The 22,598-nt window shown below is 38.6% G+C and overlaps 1 protein-coding gene across 1 annotated transcript in view; it reads right to left on the reverse strand.

Annotated features, from left to right (window-relative positions):
* The window catches only part of ATP8B4 (ATPase phospholipid transporting 8B4 (putative)), a 162,180-nt gene that overhangs the window by 83,761 nt on the left and 55,821 nt on the right, over positions 1–22,598 (reverse strand). Inside the window, exons 4-7 of the mRNA XM_058540543.1 lie at positions 16,156–16,314; positions 10,180–10,268; positions 7,434–7,630; positions 1,547–1,755 (exon numbers count right to left, since the gene is read on the reverse strand). Coding sequence (XP_058396526.1) covers positions 1,547–1,755; positions 7,434–7,630; positions 10,180–10,268; positions 16,156–16,314 — 654 coding nt within the window. The remainder of the gene's footprint in view (positions 1–1,546; positions 1,756–7,433; positions 7,631–10,179; positions 10,269–16,155; positions 16,315–22,598) is intronic.

The following is a 22,598-nucleotide window of genomic DNA, read 5'->3' on the forward strand; positions in this document are numbered from 1 at the left end:
CAAAAATGATTCTGAAACATTCTGTGACTACTTTAGTAAGAATATATTTTAATGACATCATAAATGCATTATAAATTATAGTAGCATATAAATTAAGGGTCCAAAAGGGTTACTTAAATAGTTCAGTTACTTTCCTGCATTTTATGAGGGAAATTATAAGCTATCATGGCATTTGTAAATTTGGAGATTTGCAAAGATCTTGGGATACATACTTTGTGAAAACCAAGGGCCTTCTCCAAAAATAGCCCTGTGACAACCATCTCTACAAATAAATCTTGGTCCACATGTCTGATAATTTTCTAGAAGTGATATTATTATTATGATATTATCAATACATGCCATGGCAAAAGAACCAAAAGGTCCCCCAAATTCAAAATATCTCCAATACTCTGACTAAAATTTTCCCATTTAAATTACTCTTTCGGTTAAGGCAGTAATTTTAGAAAGCCTCTGAAAATAATGTCAAAAGGAAATTTTTGAAGGAAATGTTCTATTTTATTTACCTGTCATTATATAGTGATATAAGCAACAAACAGTGTAACCGGGGGCTTGTGGGAATCTGGGTTGAAAATCATCTATCCACTACCAGAGAAGGGGGCGGGGCAGAGGAGAGGTGAGGAAACCATGGCAACCATAGGTTATAGGGGTGGGGTTGGAAGAGGGAGCCAAAAGGCAGGAGAGTATAAAAATCAACTTCTTGTATTTCTTAGTTTTGTTCAAGGTCAAATTTTGCTTTAAAATATTTGGCAATGTGTGAAGTTTCCCATCAGGAGACAAAGAGAAGTTTTCTTTATCTTTCTTGGATTTCTTTTTCTTCCTGAGATTTCTGTATTGAGAAAATGGACACTCAGAGTCCAGTGAAGTGAGATTGGGAGTCCAGAGGAACCCGATGGAAGCCTTCTGCAGCTTCCGTGGTCTCAGCAGAAGGAACTGTCTGCGGAACTGGCCAAAGTCGGAGTGACAGGGTCACATATGGATAGGATGCTTGAAAATCCAAATGCAGAGCAGGGATCCTGACAAAAGCATACAGACAGGAACTGGATATTGATGAAACAGCTTGTCTGGCCACTCAAAGTAGCCCTCTCCAGCGTAAACTGTCAGGAATGAATAGTAAATTCTCACAAACACAGGCACTAATATAGATTCCAGAGCTGATGGGAAGTATAAAATGCTGCTTTTACTGAGATCAGTCAGACTATGAAGAACTTGTCTGCCCTGGGATGTGAGTCTGTTAAGTACCACAGAGCAGAATCGCACAGTTGGAGCACGGAAAGGCACCTCAGACAGTATTACGTGTAACCCCCACCTCTACCCGTGAATAGTAACAAATCCAAAGTTTCAACCAAATGATTCAATATTCATCCCACAAATATTCAATGAGGGTTTATTATGTGCCAGACATTATGTTAGATGAGGATAGTGCCTGTATTAATAAGAAAGCCAGCGATGGTTTTGAGTTTTTTAATCAAAAAAAAAAAAATAGGGTGGCTTATTTTTTTAAGGACTGTTAATATCATTAAAAAAAAAAAGGAACTGTTTCCCTTACCATAGATTCTCCCATTAATGGAACATCTTTTAAAGGTCATGATGTTTTGAGTGAGGGTGCCCGTTTTGTCAGAGAAAACATAATTGATCTGGCCCAGTTCCTCATTGAGGGTGGTCGTCCGAGCTTCAGCGGGTGTTGCTTTCAGAGAGTAATACATCTTCCGATCCCAGTTTATAAAATAACTGTGTCCCAGACGAATTACTTCCACACTTCCATCCATTAAAATGGAAAAAAAGAAACGCTCCATCAATTTCAGAATACACAAAGCTTTGCCAAAGTAAAAAGTCTGCCAAAGTCTTCAGTTTAGACAAAAATTCGATACGCTGTCCCTAGGTCCTAGTGACCTTCAGAACCATCTCAACAGTCTGTTCACAAACCTTTCTAAGTCATTTGCTTGCAACACCATGAAACAATAGGCTGGTTTTGCATAAAGCCTTAGGGAATGTTCCACCGGTTCTTTATTTACATGAAACAGGCCCAGTTGAGATTTCTTGTCTTAGCATATTAGTTGGCATCTCTCCCATATCTTAGGAGAAACTATTACTAAAGATGTTTGTCAGATGTCTGATCTAAAGAAATGTGTTGTTGAGGACTTTCTCTCCAATACATTGGTTGATGTGGCTTTACTTTGCCAAAAGAGGTAGAAAGTAGCATCTCCATGAAACACTAAGCAAACCATAGTAGATAATGAGTGAAAACAGGGGGGTGTTGTATTACTCTGCTCATCTACCAAGAAAAGAGCTTTGTCTCACGATCTAGTGGTGATTTACAACTTTCCAACTCTGGAAATTTCTGTGGCCAAGGGTATGAACTTTTTCAATCTTTGTCATACATAAGGCCAAATAGATTTCCAAAAAGGTTATAACAATGTAAGTTTCTACCATTAGATTATTGAAAATTATCTTTTACCATATGCCAAATCAAATAGCATCTCATCACTGTTTACTGCATTTCTTTTCTTATCAGTGAGTTGAAAATTTTTTTCAAATTTTATTGGCCAGTTATATTTCTTCTCAAAATTATCGAATTGTATTATCTTCCTGTTTTATTTTTCCTATTCAGATATTAGTATATTTCTTATTGATTTATAAGAATTATATATATGTTATATGTATATATACACATTATGCAAATATGTTACCCAATTTATTATTTGTCTTTTAATTTTGTTTACACTATTTTTGGCATGAAGAAGTTTTCTCTTTTTAGTTGATCAAATTTGTCCGTAGTTCATGGTTTCTGTTTTGAGAGTTTTGGTTAGAGAGGCCTTCCCTTTGCCAAGATTACATATACAGATATTTATATTTTTCTTCTAGCTCTTTATTGATTTTTTTCCCCACATTTAATTCTTTATCACAATTGGAATTTTTTGAAGTATGATGCACATATGAGGAGCTAATTTCAAATTTTACAAACAGAAAGTTTTTTCATCACCATTTGTTGAACAATGAACCCTTTCCACTATTGTGTTGGATGCTTCCATGTCACATATAAATTATTTTGCTCACTAGAATCTGTTTTAGGATTTCAATTTTGTTCCTTAGTATGTCACTTAATGCATGTCTTGCTTTCATTATTGTAGCTTTATAAAATTTGGCAATACCTGGGAAGAGAAAAGAGAAGCTTTATTCTCTTCTTTTTCAAAAATTCTTAGCCATAATCTCTCATTTATTCTTTCCAATAGAATCAAGGTATTCATCTAAATAAACTTTAGAATTAATGCATCAGCTTTCTCATAAAACTTATTTGGGATTTTTATTAAGTCTGTGTTAAACTATTAATTTTTTGAAAAGAACTGATATTTTATAATTCTTAAATACAACTTCAAGGAGAAGGATAAATCTTTCCAGGAATTCAATTTTGAAAAATATCCCTATTGGTAAAGAGTTTTCGTTTAGTTAATTTTGCTTTGTTTTCACATAGGTCCACACCATAGCTTGTTAGATCCGTTCCTGGATATTATATCCTTTTATTGATGGGATAATTTTTTAAATTGTTATTGGCTTAAAGGAAAGTGTTTTTTTTTTTTAATATTGAAAGCTTTTTTTAGATATTAAAAAATTATTATGTCACAAAATCAGACATTTAACTGAATTATCTTACTAAGAGTTTTACAGAATTATTCTTTTAGATTTTCTAAGTTTGTAATCACATTGTCTATGCTTTTCCTTTCTAATAGGTTTATTTTGGTTTCAGTTTCATGTCTCACTTTGTTCGTTGATATTTCAGTTGCGTGTCTTAGTACTTCAACAAGGACATGCAGAACAGTATAAAATAGTAATGATAATAGCAGTGATCCATTGCTTATTCCTGATCTCAATGGGAATTAAGTCTTAGCTTTCTCATCTGTACTGAGAAAGTTGGCAGCAGCCTGATTATACTAACTCTGAACATTTGTCTCCTTGAAGACAAAAGATGACACCCAAATCCTTTCCGGGCATTAAATTCTATGCTTCTAGTTCCATAGGTGCATGACATATCTACATTTCCCTCCCCCAAAATGGTATGGTGCCAGCTCATTTTCTATTTAAATGGTAACACTTTTTTCACCCAAACTAAAAATCACACTATGACTCTGTAGAATCATACAATATAAAAATAAACAAGTCATACTCTGTATGTATTTATTTATATATTTTCCTGTTATGGTTTACTCTTTTGAACCCCTCTCCCACCCCCTGCCCCACTTCTTTGTAAGTTCCTTGCTAGCTGTTCTAATTCAGCTTCGTTTTCCTTATTCTATCCCCTCAAAAAGTGTTGCACTTATAATGGACCAGGCACAGGGTCTTACCTGTCATAGGTAGACAGTCAGTGTTGAATGAATGAATCCTGACCCTCTATTCTCTAATTTCACCGATAAGGACATTAAGACCTAGAGAGGTTAAATGACTAACCTAAGGTCACACAAACAATTGATCACAGAGCCAAGTGTAGAATTCAGGCATCTGGTAAAGCCAACACAGACCTGACCTTAAGAATGCCAGAAGAATGGCATTATACAGGTGACTGTACAAGTCACTTGAAGCCTTCATTTGCCTGAAAGTAAATAGCTCCTGAAAACTCAAAGCAAAATGAATGGAACAGAATGTGATCCTTCTGTCTTGCAGTACAAGCCAACGGAAGTCTGCTAAATTAATCTGAATTCTCAGACTTTAAAATAGTCTGTAGAGAGAAAGAGTATCCTTTTTGTTTGGGAAAAGCGGATTTAGGAGAGTCACAGTGGAACATTCAGCCCTTTGTTTTAAAATAGCAGAGAAAAGGAGACAAGTGGTCAGAGTTAGCATAATCAAGCCGCTGAGTGTTCTGCCTGACTGCGCAAAGCACGGGCTTATGATTCCACCCATTCTGTGGCAAAACAAGCAACATGGAAATGAGTTCCTATTGCTTTGGAAAACACTCAAAAGTGAATTCCTTGGGAGTACAAGGGCTGCATTTCTTAAGATGATGTATTAAAAAACTGTAGCTGGGTATGTTTTAACACTACAGACAAACAAATTGACAGCATAGAAATATCCTATCGAAATCAACGTCCTGTGCTCACGTGGAATTGTTAACCATTCAAAGCAAATTTCACACTTTTATCCTCGAGTGACACATGGCACTAATTTATTGTCTGTAGTTATTCAAAAGCCTACTGGAAGCTTTTGTCGAAGGCCTCATTCCTCTGAACAGAAATACCTGGGAGTCTCTTTTTTCAGCAACCTAAAATTCCTTGAAATGCTTTTTCCCCCGAGTTGAGATCAGAATCCCTGTTCTTATTTGGTGAGAGAAAAGCTCACATTTATCTTCATCAACACTGTGCCTTACCAACAGGTAGAGAATTCTAGCTTCTTTTTTTTTTTTTTTCTCTTGACGTCTTCCTGGATTAATAAAACATACCCAGCTTAGGCATAGAGGAAAAACACTGTGCCAAGTGTCAGAAGACTTGGGTTTGGATCTTGGTTCCATCCCTAACCAGCTCCAGGATCCTGAGCAAATCATCTCATTTGTGAAAGTTCAGCAGTAACTACTTCATTAGATTGTTAGGAGACAGAAATGAGATAAAGTATGCGAGTGTGCTTTATATACAATCTAAAATGTTATTTAAGGTGAGGTGGTATTATTTGGAGCAGAAGGGAACACAGAAATGAAGCATTTTAATCCCCTCATTTTGCTGAGCAGCACATGCTTGACAGGCAAACTAAGGCCCAGAGAAGCCAAGTGCTTTCTCCAAGGTTACTCAGCTATTAGTGGCAATGCTGAGACCAGAACGTAGGTTTTGACTACTCCAAACAGGTTTCCTTTCCACCGCTGCAGGGGACGCATTAGAAGGAAAAAAATGTTAACCTGGGAATCTAGCCTTGATCTTTAAAAAAAACCAATCTTTCAAATCATTAAATGAAAAATGCCAATACGCTTCAAAGAAAGAGTGTGTACAGAATGTACTTCCTTCGTGAGGACGTGTGTAAAACTGCATATGTGCTGATGGCAAACCACTATGAGCATTTATTATTCAATTAGAACATAAAAGGAAATCTATAAAAGCTGACCATAGCTCTCTGGCGAAGAGTAGGATTTACTACAGACTTTATAATTAGATACAAGCTTGAGAGGTCCTCAGAATCAAAGATGAGCCAGTAGGATACGGTTTAAATAGAGCTCGCTCTGACCACAGCTCCAGAAGGCCCAATGCAATTTGTGGTGTCATGGCCACATGCCACTACTTTGGGTCAATTTCCCACAACTGGACATTTCAGTTTCCTGACTGTTCTCCAAAACCAGGGTGGATTTTGTGCCTTCAACTTCCCTTGCTTCATCATAGCTAAGGTTTTGGAAAGAGAGAAAAAGAAACTCGTAAAAATTAGTGGGGATTTAGAGCTGGTGATTTTGTGTATTGTTAAAATACTGGTGATGAGGAATGTCAAACCACCAAGTCTCATCTTGGCTCCAGGGTCTTAGGACCGTCTGGCTTGGTCTTGGTAGGATTAGGATCAAGAATGTCTCAGGTAGAGACTGGAAGGCCAATTCTAAGCCTTATCAAACACACACACACACACACACACATACGCATACACATATATAGAGAGAGACTGATGTGTGTGCATATATATATGTGTGTATGTATATATATATATAATAGAGAGAGGGAGGAAGGGAGGGATCATTTCAGCTCTAGATGGTAGAACCAAATCTAGAAATGACAGATCAAGTTGTAGGGGGAGTTATGAATCACACTTCTTATTTAACAATGGATAAGCACCACTAACTATATTTCAACTCCTTTATATATTCATTTATAGTTACTAATAAGAAGAATAGGAAAAATTAATATTCAATAAGCTCTTACCATGTGTCAGGCATTTTTCTAAGAGCTCTACATGTTTGTTTACTCCTCATGCAATCTTGTTTAGTAGAACTATTATTTTCTCCATTTTTAAAGTGAGGAAACTGAGGCACTGGAAGGTGAAGCAACTTGCCCAAGGTTATGGAGCTAGTAAGTGGCAGAATAGGATCCAAATTCAGGTATCTGAAGCCAGACTCATGCCAGGGAGGCAGCATCTCAATAGATCTCCCCAAATATTCTTCCATTTCCTACCCAACATCAACCCAATTCTAACTGATCAGGTTGCATAAGACTATATTGTAGTCCATGTATTCCAAAGAAAAACATTCCTAAGAAACCGAATTGAATCAAGAAGAAAATAAAATGCATTTATTACAATTTGAAATGTAAAAGTTGAACGGATTAAACAGCTTAATTCCTCATTTGTAGCAGACAGAACAGAGCAGAAGCAGTTAGAGCAAGACATCTATCTCACTGTTGTAATTTTAAAACAAACAAAAATGATTACACAAAACAAAGGCTTTTGATGAAATGGCTTCACTAAAGTATAAACTCTCATCTTACCTCACGTATAATGAAATGGGTACAACTGTATTGAGAATAATAATATATGACCAGAATGTTAAGAATCCTGAGAAAACAGAGTTCTTCTCCCCTTCTTTCCAGAAGATGAAAGCTCTGAATTTGTCCCCAACTTGATTCTCCCAGATTGAATTTCCTATTGCAAGAATAATTCCCAAGCACACCAGAAACCCGAAGATCTGAAATGAGAATAGAAGTCTGGTTAAGGTTAACTTGAACCCAAAAGTGATCATAACACAAACTAATTATACTTCTAACTCCAAGAAATTGTCATTTGACAAGCAAGTTATACAAAGTTCTTCTTGCTTATCATTAATCATAGGAGTAAAATCTAATATTACGATGTTGGGAATTCAGCTAAATATTTTACATATATTTTCTTAACTCTCCCATTGACTCTCTGAGATAGGAACAATCATTTTCACACTTTACGAGTCAAAAACAACACAAAATACAATGGAAGCATAAAAAGATTATATAACTTGTCCATGGTCACACAGCTAATAACTTCACATCCTTGATTCACGATAAGTGCATATTTTTAAGCGGCCTAAGTAAAGAAGATCATATGTCCTGATTTGCCCTGGTCAGCCCCGGTTTATACCTATTGTCCAGGTGTAACATTAATAGTGTTCCCCACTTTCATCTTCAAAAGTGTCCTGTTAGAATGATAAATAGATGGTCACCCAAGGCATAAAAGCAAAAGGAAGAAAATACCAGTGATAAAGAACGGTCTCAGACTAGTCAGGTCCCTTGGCTACAGATCTAACTGCATGACCTTATTTAAGGTCAACAGGAAAGATAAGGATTAATTAAAATACTGAATGACATGTATACTTTCCCTTTGAGATTAAAAAAAAAAGTGGGAAGTAACCTGAAAATCGTTAGCCAACTTTTACATTGTGATTAGTACTAGTACTAGTACTAGAAAAGCAGACATTGTGGAGGTATAGCAACTAGAAAGAAAGCAAGGTCAGTCCTTTGTGAGCCCCAAATCCCAGCCTCGGGAAGGAAGGACACAAACTCAGTGAACATGGTAAGACCTGAGCTGAACACGGTGTTCTGGGGACCTGGCTCTGCTAAGTGTCACCCTGTGTTAGGAGCTGACAGCAGCCACCGTTGAGGGAGGAGTGGGGCTGGAGAACAGCAATGTATTTCCTTCCTGTTTCCTTTTTTTCCTCCAAGAAAGAGTATCCAGACATTCTAGGACTGCTTTCTTCTTTATTCTCTCTTGAACAAAATAGGCACATAAGAAGAAAATGTTGAGGAAAACCTGATTTAAAGTATGTTAGAAAACCATGTAGTATTAGAGAAAAGTAGAATTGTGAATCCCTGAAATGCTACAGTTTGGTACCTGTATCACAGTAACCTCTTTTCTTTCAATGGCTTACACAACAAATTGATTGAACTGAATTACTTTATGAGCATTAAAATTGGTGATACCGGGCATTAAATGCCCTAATTTAAGGATGGACTCAGTTGCTAATTCCCCAGAGGATCATCCTATTTTCTTGTACGAAAAGCTGAGATAGTCTCTCTTCACAACCAGTAGTTTTACTCTGTGGTGGATACATCATGTACAACCCCCATGCAAGCCCTAGAAGTGGGCTCAGGGCTATTTAAATTGGGAATTCTAAGAGGAGGGCACAGGCTCCTGGGCATGTCTTATTGGCCGCATGGACTCTGCCCCATGGGGACAAGTGTAGCTAGAGGAAAACCCAGGTCTGAGGGTGATCCTGAAAGTAAAATACAGAGCCTGGCCAATGTTTTGTGCCCAACAAGTGTCAATTTCCTTCTTTCCTTATTCACATTCCTACTGTTACATATCAGCCAAGAAAATATACATTAAGCTCAGATTCTTTATAATTGTTTGTGAATCTGTAATGGGGTAGATGGGGAAACATGGTTCAAAGTCACTGTTGTCATACTTCAAAGTCATTGTCTTCAAACTTAACACCGACATAGGAGGCAAAGCAATAGTACACAAAAAGTCAGATAACAATCACATTGACAGCATGAGGTAGCACAAGATTAACTCACAAAAGGGTAGGATGCGAGGAATACCTCACCGTTTTTGGTAAATGAGTGGTAGAGAAAATCATTTCAAAAAATTTAGAGGAAAGAGATAACCATGGGCTAGGAGTTTTAGAAGCCTTCATGAAGGAGGAGAACTGTGACTTGGGCCTCAGGGGATTCACAAGCAGAACCAGTTACATAATTTTCAGAGCCCAGTACAAAATGAAAATGTGGGACTCCTTGTTAAAAAATTATTAAGAATTTCTACACAACAACAGCAGATCAATAACAAGCATGAGGCCCTTTAGAGTGGGGACCCTGTGAGGGACCGCACAGGTCACTCACTCAGGAAGCCAGGCCTGTCTCTAAGCTGTGTACAGAGGATATGAGCAAAGGTAAGACAACAAAAAGGCCAAACTACCTTAAAAATTATGTTTTGTTTTTCAAAAACAAATCCTTGGAATATGGAGAACTTGTAAGACTGTGAAGGCCTCCGTAAACACTAACCTACCTCTCATGGGAAACTTTACCAATGATTGAGAAATCATAATCTAGAAAGTAGAGGGCAGTATAAGCGGGCCCAAGATCCAAAATCTCTGAATCTAAACTACACAAGGAGAAGGTAGACTCCTGAAAGAATTCCCAGCAGAATATAAGAGATATAAGATAACAATGACTAGCAATATTGCCTAATTTTGTTATAGTAACTTACCCATAGTACTAGAGTATTCATCAGTCTATCAATACTTGTCCTTTTAAACTTTGTCTTACCACTGTTCTGCATTAGTTTAGTGTCAGGACCTGCAAAAAAAAAAAAAAATTTAAATAACTTTGAACTGATTAGATGGTGATGATGATGATGATGATGATGGTGGTGATGGTGATGGTGATGATGACGATGATGATGATAAATTCCTACTCATCAAATGTTCCTGAAAGGAAAAGAACATGTTTTTCAAAATAATTTAACTTTTATTAAGAGCAAGAGCCATTATTAAATTGTATATGATTCTCAGCTAGTGGATTAACAACAACCCTGGAAACTGCAGGAGAATTGGTCTCCTTAGAATAGGATAAATCCAGACAGAACTTAGAGCTAAAGGGTTTAAGAAATGCCATTTTTCAAAAATCTGTGTATGGATGTGCTTGTAGCTTGAAGCAGTTAAAGATAATTAAGTCAATAAAAGTGACGAATAATTTGAAAATGTTAAAAAGAATGCATTAATAAACACAATTCAGAACACTAAGGTAAAAAATGGAAAGTTAAGATAAGAAATCAAATTCTGGACCTCTTTTCCAAAAGGATTTCAGGTGCCTTTAATGGAGAAAATAGACTAACTCCAAACAATATATCAGCAAGTAATTTAAACTTTTATTGTGTATTGCACACTGCATATATAATATGCATTTTTTGTAAGGGCAAGAATTGTCTTAAGTCTTGTGTTATATTTATTTCAGGTAAATACAATACATTATATCATGATATATTTACTAAGAGTTCAAGGAACTCTTAAAATATTATTAACTGCTTTAGAGGTGGATTATTAGATGATTAACAAAGGAGAAAATTAGAATATATTGCTGAGGAAATTCCTTGTGGGCAGAGAAGATGCTTAATAGAAGGGATTAAGTTTTAATTACATTTGACTTCTCTAGTATTCCTTCTCCACATCATCTTCCCAAGATTATTATCAATCCATGTAGCCATTTAATATAGGAGGCAACGGAGAATGAAGGAAAGGAGAGAAGAGAGGCACACATAAAATTATACGCCATTCTAAGAGTCAGGGAAGAATGGGCATTCTTACAAGACTTTCATTTACTTAAAAGACTAATTGAAGCAAAGATTGGGGTCTCATAACAATTCACTGTCTTGAGTTAGAAATTGTACGCCAGTGTCCTATTGCCAGCCACCGCTGTGTAGAGGAGACCACCCACATTTTCTTAGAATTGTTTATTAAAATCGTATGGACATTGAGGGTGGGAAATATTTCTTCTATAGTAAATATCACAAAAAGCAAATAAAGTTTGTGATTGCTAAACACTGAAATATTAACAGACCGGTTTTATGCTAAAAATTTACATTTCTTAGGCATAAAAACACAGACTAGCAAAAGAATTCACTTAATGGGTTTTTAAGCATTAATTTAAATATATCCACAGATGTCGATATACACATCTCTTCTTCTCCTCATAGTCACAGATCTTGAAAGAATTTTCTATACTCAACAGCCCTTGCTTCCTTATCTCCTACTCATTACTCAACCTAGTTTCTGGGCCAATCACTCCACCAAAACAGATCTGGTGTTATCATCAATATCCTCCAAGCTTTCTTTGACCTCTCAGCAGCCTTTGACACTGTTGACTATTCCATCCCTTTGAAATATTCTTCCCTTAGCTTCTGTGTTACAAGTTCTTCTGCTTTTCCTCCTACATCTTCAGTAGCTCCTTCTTTGTCTTCCATGATGCTCATCCTTCTACCCAGCCATTAAATACTGGGTTTCCTTAGGACTCAGGCATAGGCATCCTCTCTTCTTTCTCAACCCACCTTCCCTGGGCAATTTCATCTAAGACCACAGCTCCAATTACCATCTATAAGCCAAATGCGTATCTCTAGCTCAGATTGCTTCTCTGAGCTCTAAACGCATATATTTAATGCCTACGTGACATCTCCAACTGGATCTTTCTAAGGCCCCTCAAGTGGCCCTTGTCTTGCCCAACTTGTGATCTTCCTCCAGAGTTCCTTATCTCAGTGAATGGTACCACCATCCCTCCATTGTGAAAGCTGAGAGAAATCTAGGAGGCTAGTCTACCTCCATGACTCCTACCCTAATCCAAATTACCATCATCCCTCAACTGGACTATAATAAAAGCATAGTGACTTTGTCTGCCTGCATCCACTCTTCCCCCAACTCCAATCAATATTTTTCCTCCCCTCCACCCCAATCATTTTCCAGGACCAGCTATTTACCAACTTCACAAACACTACAGGCAAGAGTGAACCTTTCAAATTTAACACATACACACACACACCATCTGTTCAAAAAACTTGCAATGGTGTCCCAATGCTCTTAGGATAAAGACCAAAATTCTAGATACAGACCATAAGGTCCTGCGTGGTTCAGCCCCTATCCACGTCTCCAGTCACATGTCCATCTCTGTCCTCCATGCTCTTCATGCTCCATACTGGCCTTGTTAAGATTTTTTTACCTCACCATCCTTACTTCTGCCATAGGGCCTTTGCCACAATGTGCCTTTTAGCTAACTTGCTCTTTCCCTTCATATTCCTCCATTATATATGCCTGTGAGCCTATGTTCTTTTTCTACAGAGCACTTATCTCAGTTTGAGATTATATACTCATTACTACAATTATTTGAAATTAGTGTCTCTTTCTCCCACCAGACTCAAAACCACATGAGTGAAGGGACCACATTTGTTTTTGTTCACATTCTTAATCACAAACGAGAAAGCAGCACGGTGCCTGCCACATACTAGGCACTCAATAAACAATTGTTTAATGAATTAATTAATTTATTAAGCTCCTGCTATGTTTTAGGCAATGTGCATATGTGCTTTTCATCTACTATCTCAGCCAACACTTAAAACAAGCCAACAAATTTAGTACTATTTTCCTTAGTTCACTAATAATGAAACTGAGGCTTAAAGAATTTAAGCAATTTGCTTGAGATTTCTTGTCTAGTAAGTATCAGAGCCAGAATTCGAACGCAGATATATCTAACTCTAAAGTTCTTGCTCTTAACCATTATTTTTAAAACTATGTGAAATAGCCCATCAATTCACTGACTAGTTCAATCAATGTGTATTTAAGACTGTGACTCATTCATAGTCCAAACAGGAAATAGATAATACATTGAACAAAGATACTGGGAGTAAGGTTTATCTGTAAAGGGACTCTTTGCAAAAGTGTGAGTGGGGGTATAAGAGAAGCAAAAGGTTAACGAAGTAACCAGGGACTTAGTAGCAACAAGATGTTTCTCTATCTAAGCCAGAAGGGGAGGGTGGGTGAGGAGTGGGAGTGGTTACTGCACCATAAAGGAGAGAGGTGTGTAGAGTGTGCAGCCTTTAGAGGAAGAGGGACTTTATGTTGAGGGACCCAGCCAGCCTGTAGTGACTACACAGGGACTCAGTTGGGGGAGTAAACACCTTGACCTCAATCTGCTTTCTCCCTTTGATTTCTGCCCAGGGATCCCCAATAACAGAGCCCAACTAGAAGCCAAAGTTCAAGGAAATCTAGTAGTGTAAACCATACAAGTCAGCCTCCCAGGGCAGAGAGAAGAGTGGAAAATGGTGAGAGTAGATCCAAAGGGGCAAATGGAAGACAATCCAGCACAAAAACCTACTGTGCACCAAGATGGTGCTGACTCCTATGGACTCTCTAAATGAATAAGACTCCTACCCTCACAAAAAAGACTTTCTCGTCTCTTGAGCATAAAGGAAAAGCCATTATCAGGAAGGCGTGGCCTGCCTGTTAATGTATATTACACCCTCATAAATCATAGATTTGTAAAGTAAACCATGTCTGTGCAATGGTTTTTGTACAATCTTTATGTGCACAATATATTATTTGCACAATCCTTAATGGTAGGTATAACTAGAGTAATAATACAGAAAGAATAGTTAATAATTCATTTTGGATAACTTTCATAAGATCTAGGTGTTCACATGGAACTAGTTCCCCAAATTAGATGTCTCAAGACTTAGGCGTTCTGAAACACTCATCCGCTCAACTCTGACATCGATGAAACCAACCATTCCTCTGCCTGCCATTGTTCTAGTTAAGCTTTCTATTAACACTGGTGCCAGACTAAAGTCAACGCAGGCATGGTCAGCTTTACAAATATCTGCCTCGTGAAGGGCCCCTGCCAGTCAATATCCAGGCCACATCACAAAGGAAGACAGTGTTCCCCCACCTCTCCCTCCCAAGATCCAAAGAATAGTGCGTTTTCCCAACTCGCAGCCTATCAAGCAGGCAATGTGCTCTAAATTGATGCTGAAAGAAGGGAGAAGCAGGGAAGAAAGGAAAGTAGCATTTGTCAAGCATCCTCGCTCGCATGCATTGTCTCACTGAGCCTTTATGACTCTCTAATGTACTCATTATCCCCATGTTACAGAAGAAACTAAAGCGTAGGAAGTTTAAATAACCAAGGCTTAATATACTACAGCTGGTAAACAAATCTGAACTCAGATCTGTCCAATCCAAATTTTGTGAACGTACTGTTATACTTCCTTGTGGGGAGACTTGTTCAACTTACCACCCCACTTCCTTCTATATAGGAGCATTTTCCCGTAGAACCAACCTTATGAAGGAAAACTTGGCCTCTAAGTGGCTCACAGCAGCTGTCCTAGCCTGACATGCTGTAGCTGAACCAAAGTCCTGAATTAGTCATTCCAAACAAGACCACACAAATACAAATAAAATTTTAGGTTACAGCCCATTCTTAGGATGAAGTACTCCCATTTCTATGACGACAGGGAGCAAATCAGGAGGGTCCTATCCATCAGAGGACCTTCAAGAAATCTCCCTTCATTAAGTGGAAAGGTAAAGGGAAGTTAATGTATAAGCCTAGCTCTCTTTTTCTCAATGTGAGAAAGATTCAAATAAGGAAATATATGATCATAGGTTTATTTCCCTGACTAAAGAATAAAAGCATCTGATGAGAGAATTATGAGACCAGATACATCCCTAGACAAAAGCACGTATATTGCCTCATTTCTAGGGATTTCCCAAGAAATTACAATGGCAGTGCCCCAAGCAGCAAGAGCCGTGCTAACACGCACAGCTGAGAGTATTTAGGAGGAACTGGGAGGACTTTTCTAGGTTTGGAGCACTTTTGAGTCTTTAATGAACATTTTGTTGTTGAGGAAACTCAGTTAAGAAAAATATTCCAATTTTGATTGCACATATAGTCACCGGGCCCAAAATATATCTTAATTTGGTGTCACAATAAACAGGATTTTAAAAAATCAATGGCTGGCAATGCGAGCCATGAACACAATTTGTGTGGCTTTACAAAATGGTGCTACTGTAAGTTTCCTTAGCAGGAGAGTGCCACCTGGAGCCCACAGAGATAGAGTAGAGACAGGAAAAGTAGCAGCAGGAAGAGTAAGGGGCACCTCTCCTCCCTCTCCCGCCTCCCACCCCCGCCTCCATCATGCACACCGTCTTCCCAGGACCCACTCTCCTGCTGACAGATAGTAGAAGAAGCTACGGAATATAAACAGAAATGATTGCAGGATCTTCAAGAAGTCTTTTCCAAAAGGATTGCTTGACCTTTCTAAACTACAAAATTAGCAGAGCAGGGAGCTTTCTTTCAGACTCTTCCCCCACTTTAAAGGCAGGCTCAGTAATACATATAATGTTGGGGATGGTTGAGATGGCATCAAAGAAAGAGAAATTAAACAGTAGGTATCTAGCACCCACTGAGTAATTAAGGCCCAAGCACACTTAAGAATAAGTTCACGATGTCAATGGTTCCTCACACAGCAAGGCCACGCAGACTATTTCCAGGGCGGCAATATCTTTCCCTGGGGCCCTGCACTCTGCAATCAACCCAGAGCAGCACTTTGTGTGCAGTGAGAGCACTGTGCTCATCCAACCCAGAGAGACCATGCCCATGTGCATCTCAGGAAGGGCTCTCCCATCACCGACCCAGCAGTCAGCTGTACCTGCAAAAACAACCATGCCAAAACACCAGCCGGTGTTCCTCAGGACGCAGCCCCTCAGGATGATCTTCTCGTTGTTGAGGGAGTGCTTGCTGTCTTTCCAAGAGAGGACTCCCGTGAATTTATCTAATTTGTTATTAGGTGCCTCACAGACCACAATCCCTGTAAAAAAAGACAAAAAAACAAACATCTTCTGTATGACTCACCTCGAAGTCTCTTTAGAAGCCCACAGTACTGTGTTTCCACCCTCCTTCTAATGTACACTGTATTTTTCCTTCTCTTTTAGACGGCACAGTGTTACACATACAAGATGGTGCTAGGAAAAATAAGCTGGGGGGTACAAAGATGAAAATCCATCAAATGTTTTGAACATAGCTTTCCGCACTGTCCAAGTAAGAATAGAAACATCAAAAGCCATGGGATTTTTTTTTCCTTAAAAAAAGATCACTTATCTCTACTTCTAGTTTGTAACAATGATTTTTGAAAAGATAAAGCAGGGACTGTCCTATAAGTTTTTCTGACTTCATCTCTTTTTACTTAATGTGAACTTCCATAGAGGTTAAGATGGCACACTTCCAGTTTCATAACCAAAGTTAATCAGGCCTTTCTAGGCTTATAATCAGAATTTCAGGGGCCCTACTCTATTCCACCCCCAAGAAGCCTGGGCCTTGTTTGCCACATGTGCCTGAGAATGCGTGTGATTCCTTTCAGCTGTCCCATGATTCTTATCTTGATTAGATTCAGAGTTCTGGGGACTCTCAGAGGCACCATAGAACTTGCCCCAACCTGGCCAGACGACGTTTCGCGTTTTTTAAATTCCAAGCCCATTCCAAACCAAGGGCATGCCCATTCCAAATCAATGAATCAATTCGTTCCATTATTTCAATAAGAAAATACACTTTCAGGGTGAGGGTTCTCTTGATAGAAAAAGAAACGAGAAATAATCTTTACCGACTCTGTCACAAAATATCACTATTAGATTCTATTACGTTTGCATTGCAAACAGTTGGGGTTAAATTTTTATGAGTAATGAGTACAGAGACTTGAAAGACAGAGGGAAAGAAGAAGGAAAAGAGAGAGGGAAGGAATGAAAAAGGAGGTTGTGGGCAGACCTAACCAGGGTTCAAGCCAGAGTTGGGGTGAGATCAGTACCTAGGAAGTTCTCTCTCTCGAACACAATAAAAATACATTTATGTAATCATAAGCCAAAACGGTGGGTTGGAGCATGAAAAGTGGCATTTGGAAAACAAAAAAGGGAGGCACATCTTCAGCATTGATTGAAGGGAAAGGAGATCAGACCAGCCTAGAGAACTTCTGTGTTACACTGTGACACCACTCACTGAGCTCTTCCTGAACTTACAGGCTTCTTCCCCAGGCTCCCTTCCTTCCTAGGATGATATATTTCCCTTTTAAAACTCTTAGACATAGATGATAGCAGCCAGTTTTCACATGGCCTGATCACTCCTGACCAATCAGATTACTAACATTAATACACCGTGCAGGAAAAAACAGAAACAAACAAAACCCTGAAAGGAACAAGGGATTTGCAGCCTCAGGACTATTCTTCCATCCTCCATCTACATTTCCCCAGTATGACAGAAGTGTTGCCTAAACACCCCCATCTCGGGCACTCACGGGCAGCTTCCCAGACATCCACTGCTAAATGAGAGGGTGCTGGCAAGGGGGATTTGGATGAGGCCAAATAACCTGTATAAAGTCATTTGTATACGAAGAGAAGTGGCTGAATTCTGCTTGGCTCCCATTATAGCCTATCGCTGATATTAAAAAGTAAATTAAAACTGGTTTCAACCAGCCCAAGTTGTTTGGACAATTACATTGCAGGAGGGGAGACTTTCTAAATTCTAAGAATTCAATATCTTTTTTTCTTGACCAATAATTTTCATTCCTGAATTCTGTAGAACCTTGAATTGGGTATCACCAGCAAAACCTATATAGAATAATGAGTTGACAGCAACCCTGAAAGCTTATTCCAATTTCTTGACCTGAAACTCAATTTCACAAGCTTTAAACTTGCCCACTAAAAACAAATACGCTTTGGGCAAAAACAACATGATACACAGTCCCTGCCAATAGGAATATAAAAAACAGGCTCATTTGATCATTTTTATTGTTGCGAGCAAAGACTGACATGGAGGCAAATACAGCCTTGAACATGTTGGCTCACTCCTCCTTGGCCCCAAGGCTCATCGACACCTGGCCTGCCACCAAGGGTGCGGTTCTAGATAGGACCAGGCAGGGATGCTAAGGGGTTCTGCCTCCGTCCTTGGAGGCCAAGCCCAATTCAGCCTTTCTAGAAGAACGTGGTCGCAGTGATTTAAGTACTAAATACAGGACCCAGTCAAAACAAAATGGCTGGAACAAAGCCAAACAACAATTTTTAGCTTCAGAAGCTCTCGGCTTTCCCTTTCTTAGCCCTATTAACATAAAACACAAGCTTCCTAATTTCTTTTCTGCCTCTTTCCAAAAGGCGTGAACAGGTTCCTTTGAAGGGAGCACTGTATTCACTTCCAGATCCCCATAATCTATCATACTGACTACATAACAGGATTTTAGTAAATATTTGTTGAAGAGATGGATGGAAAAAATTTTAGATGGTTTCAAGAGAGAGGTTGGGCAATGAGACAGGTATTAGAGCAGGTCTAAGATGAATGAAAGAAATGGGTATATTTCCATGGTAATAATGATAAAGCAGATTGGAAGACCTAGTAGCCCAACCACAGTGGGGGACTTAGGTTGGCCTAACTCTAAAGGGATATAAATATATCTGGGAACACTGGAAAAAAGATGGGAACCTTAAAGCACACTAGAAGCAACCAAAAACATATCCCAGCCATAAAAGCGTAATAAGGAGGAAAAAACTTTAGGACCGTTTTTCCTTTTGCTAATTGTATCAGAGAAGAGAAAGAGGCAGTAAAAAATGTAACAAATGGATGAGAAAACAGTTTAGGAAAAAGAACATTGCTTCTCACATAGTTGTTCACTGTAAACATGTTTAGAGCACAAAGTCATCGTTAATGGGCAATAAAACAACTGGGAAAAAGTCAGGTCGGGCCGGCCCCGTGGCTTAGCGGTTAAGTGCACACGCTCCGCTACTGGCGACCCGGGTTCGGATCCTGGGCGCGCACCGACACACCGCTTCTCCGGCCATGCTGAGGCAGCATCCCACATACAGCAACTAGAAGGATGTGCAACTGTGACATACAACTATCTACTGGGGCTTTGGGGGAAAAAAAAGGAGGAGGATTGGCAATAGATGTTAGCTCAGAGCCAGTCTTCCTCAGCAAAAAGAGAAAGATTAGCATGGATGTTACCTCAGGGCTGATCTTCCTCACAAAAAAAATTCAAAAAAATAAATAAATAAATAAATAAAGTCAGGTCCATAACGAAGTATAAATATAATCAAACCAGCTAGTTACATTTGTTTGCCCCTCTGAAGAGAACAGATGTGAAAACAAATAGCAGTTCATCCAGTTCACAATCACACAAAAGTGCTGTAGGCCCATACTAAACAAAATGCACAAGATTTCATTCTGGACCTTCCTCAGCACTCTAATAAATTTAGTCAGCTGGACTGTTGGTTAATTACCACCCTAATAACCTTCTGGACTGAAGTATTTACCTCAAAGTGGAAATCTGTAGTTTATCATGAAAATGGAACTCAATACCCAGATTCCATGATTTTCCAGAGAAGTTGGCTTTATTTCTTTATGTATGTTATTATTAGCAATATTTCTTCATTATCTGCACTGCAACTCTGTCATAGGACAAATTATCTATCAAATAAGACATCATTATTGCTGTTCGAGTTTCTCCAGCCAAGAGCTTCTTAGAGTTTAGACTGCCCACTACTGTTGCCCTGATGATTGTGATAAATATTTATTTTTTTCTTAGAAAGAAGAGTGTCAACTTCCAATTTCCTGAGTCTTTTTATTCTTCAACCTTCAAGCCTCAGCCTCCCATCATCACCACCATAATGGCCCCGTCGACACCAGCAGTAAAGAGGGAAGCTACTCTTACTGTCCTTGCCCGGAATCTATGTCTCATGCAGTCTCCTCAGCTGTGCTGTTGGGCTGTGCTCTGTCCAGGTGAATGGGAATCCTATCTGGTAAATAAATAAGTCACAAGATGCTAACCAAGACTTTTTTTTTTTTTTTAACCAAAAAGGGATGCTTGTTTTTCTGTATTTTAATTACACACATGCTATTCTTTAGAAAGGACCACAAAATACACAAAGATTCCTGAAATAAAGAGTCAACTTTTCCCTAGTTCAGACCTCAGTATTAACAGTCATACAAAATATGTAAACTTGTCATAAGTTGCAAAAAACAGATCTCCAGTCAGTAACAATATGCAAAAGATTCCTAAACATATTTGGACAATTTACATCCGGGGCTTTTCCCAAGGCGTAAAAATGTCCAGTTTACAAATGTGTAACTGACAACCATTTCCAATTACTTATTTGTAAAAGCTTTCAATTCCCATAAGACTTTAACATGAAATATCAAGGCCCACTCTATTTTTATACTTGTTATAATATTAGATCAAGTTATGTATCTTTTCTAATAAAATTCAACAGACTACATATCAATTTTTTTCTGATGTTTGAAATGTATAAAACTAGTTATATGAGAACTTTCAAATAAATGGACTTACCTACCAGAACTCAACTCTATCGTGAGTGTACTGGTCCCTATGTTTGGCCAGCCCTTCTATAAACTCTTGTCAGGGGTCCTGACGTTCGAGATCAGTAACATTGCTACTTTTTAAAATATGATGATGTCATCTGAGTCCTGGATGGACTTGATCTCTGGGAATTAATTTTTCACGTTTAGGTTTAGAGTATTCTTAAAATTTATTTCTTACCCTGATGAGGAGCTGCCATGCTGATTCCCCTAACTCGCCAATGCTGCCTTTCCACTTGTAACTTAGAGCCCCTCATGTCCTTTCATAGTCCTGGGTTCATATTCTGGCTCCTCAATTTAGTAACCACGTGACACTGGGAAAGTTATTCAATTTTCCAGGGTCTCAGATTCCTTGCCCATAAATTAGAGGTAATAATAATCTCTTCTTCCCAGAACTATAAGGATTTAATAAGATAATGTGTGCAATTACTTAGCACAGTGCCTGGTACAGAGTGAGTACTTGTTCATGTGTCAGCATCATGTTTAGAGCCTCAGAACTTTAGGACCTTTACCTAATTAAAGCTTCTTTGAGGATAAGCACTTATTCAAGTCTGTTTTCTCCCCTAGGCTATAAGCTCTATGAAAGCAAAGCCTGGGTCTGATTTATTAACCACTGTATCCGTAGGCTTAGCAAATCCCATAGCATTGTGTTATTTAACATTAAATATTTACATATTTTACACGTGCTGAATGAATGAGTGAATGAACAGGTGAGCGAATGAATGAAAGAAAGCTCATGCCATGTCTAAGGAGGCCACCAGCAGGATGCTGTCCTTGGGTTTCGATGCAAAAGTGGGGAGGCAGGAGGACTTACGAGAGATATCCTGAGGCCCTATCCATCTCCATTTTGTCCCCTGGTGTTCCCAATTTGGAGTCCCCAGTGGAGATTCTCTAGGGATAGGAGTGGGAAACTCAGGTCTTAAGATACTTGGAAGATGTGCACTTATGGGACAAGGACAAAAAACTGTAGTTTGGCGCTAGAAGAAATATTTTGGCAAGTCTCAGAAGAAAAACCACACAGTAAGTAGAAGCAAAAATACTGCCATACCCAGATTTGCCCAGAAGTCACAAGCGTAAAGATATACTTAGCACAGACAGAGCATGGGAAACAGCATGCCTCCCATGTCTGACTCATCTCTTAGACCTTGCCATGTAGACAGGGCATTTCCAAAGGTATGCAATGTTGATATCATACTTTTAACTTAAACTAAAGGATGCAATATCTGGTTTTAATTCCCATGACTCAAGGAAGTCTTTTTCTAGTCACCAGAGGAAAACTTGAAATTTATTGATACCCCATTATGACAAAGGTGAATGGAGAAGACAAAAAAAGAGGGGGTAGGAAAAGAATAGGGGAGTGAAAGGACCAAAAGAACCTGGATAATACATGTGGAGATGTCTTATAACTCTACATACTTCGTATTGCATCTTGTTCTTAGGAGGTGCTTAACAAACAGACTTAATAAACTAATTAACATAGAGACAGTGACGAAAACAGAAAAGATAATGAATAACAAAAAGATATGATGCGAGTAGACAAAATAAGTAAACTAACATAAAGAGTGGAAGAGGAAAGTGGAAACAGAATAGTAAGAAAGAATGCAAAAAAGAAGGAAAGGAAAGAAGGAATGGTGAAATGGGGCAGTTAGAGAAATGTGTGTGTATATAGTGTGCAGTGTGTGAATGTGTGTGTCAGAGAGGCAGAGAGAGACAGAAATTAAAACATGTCAACCAGGGCTTGGA

This window comes from Diceros bicornis, chromosome 5, assembly GCF_020826845.1.
Source record: "Diceros bicornis minor isolate mBicDic1 chromosome 5, mDicBic1.mat.cur, whole genome shotgun sequence".
Lineage (NCBI taxonomy): Eukaryota > Metazoa > Chordata > Mammalia > Perissodactyla > Rhinocerotidae > Diceros > Diceros bicornis.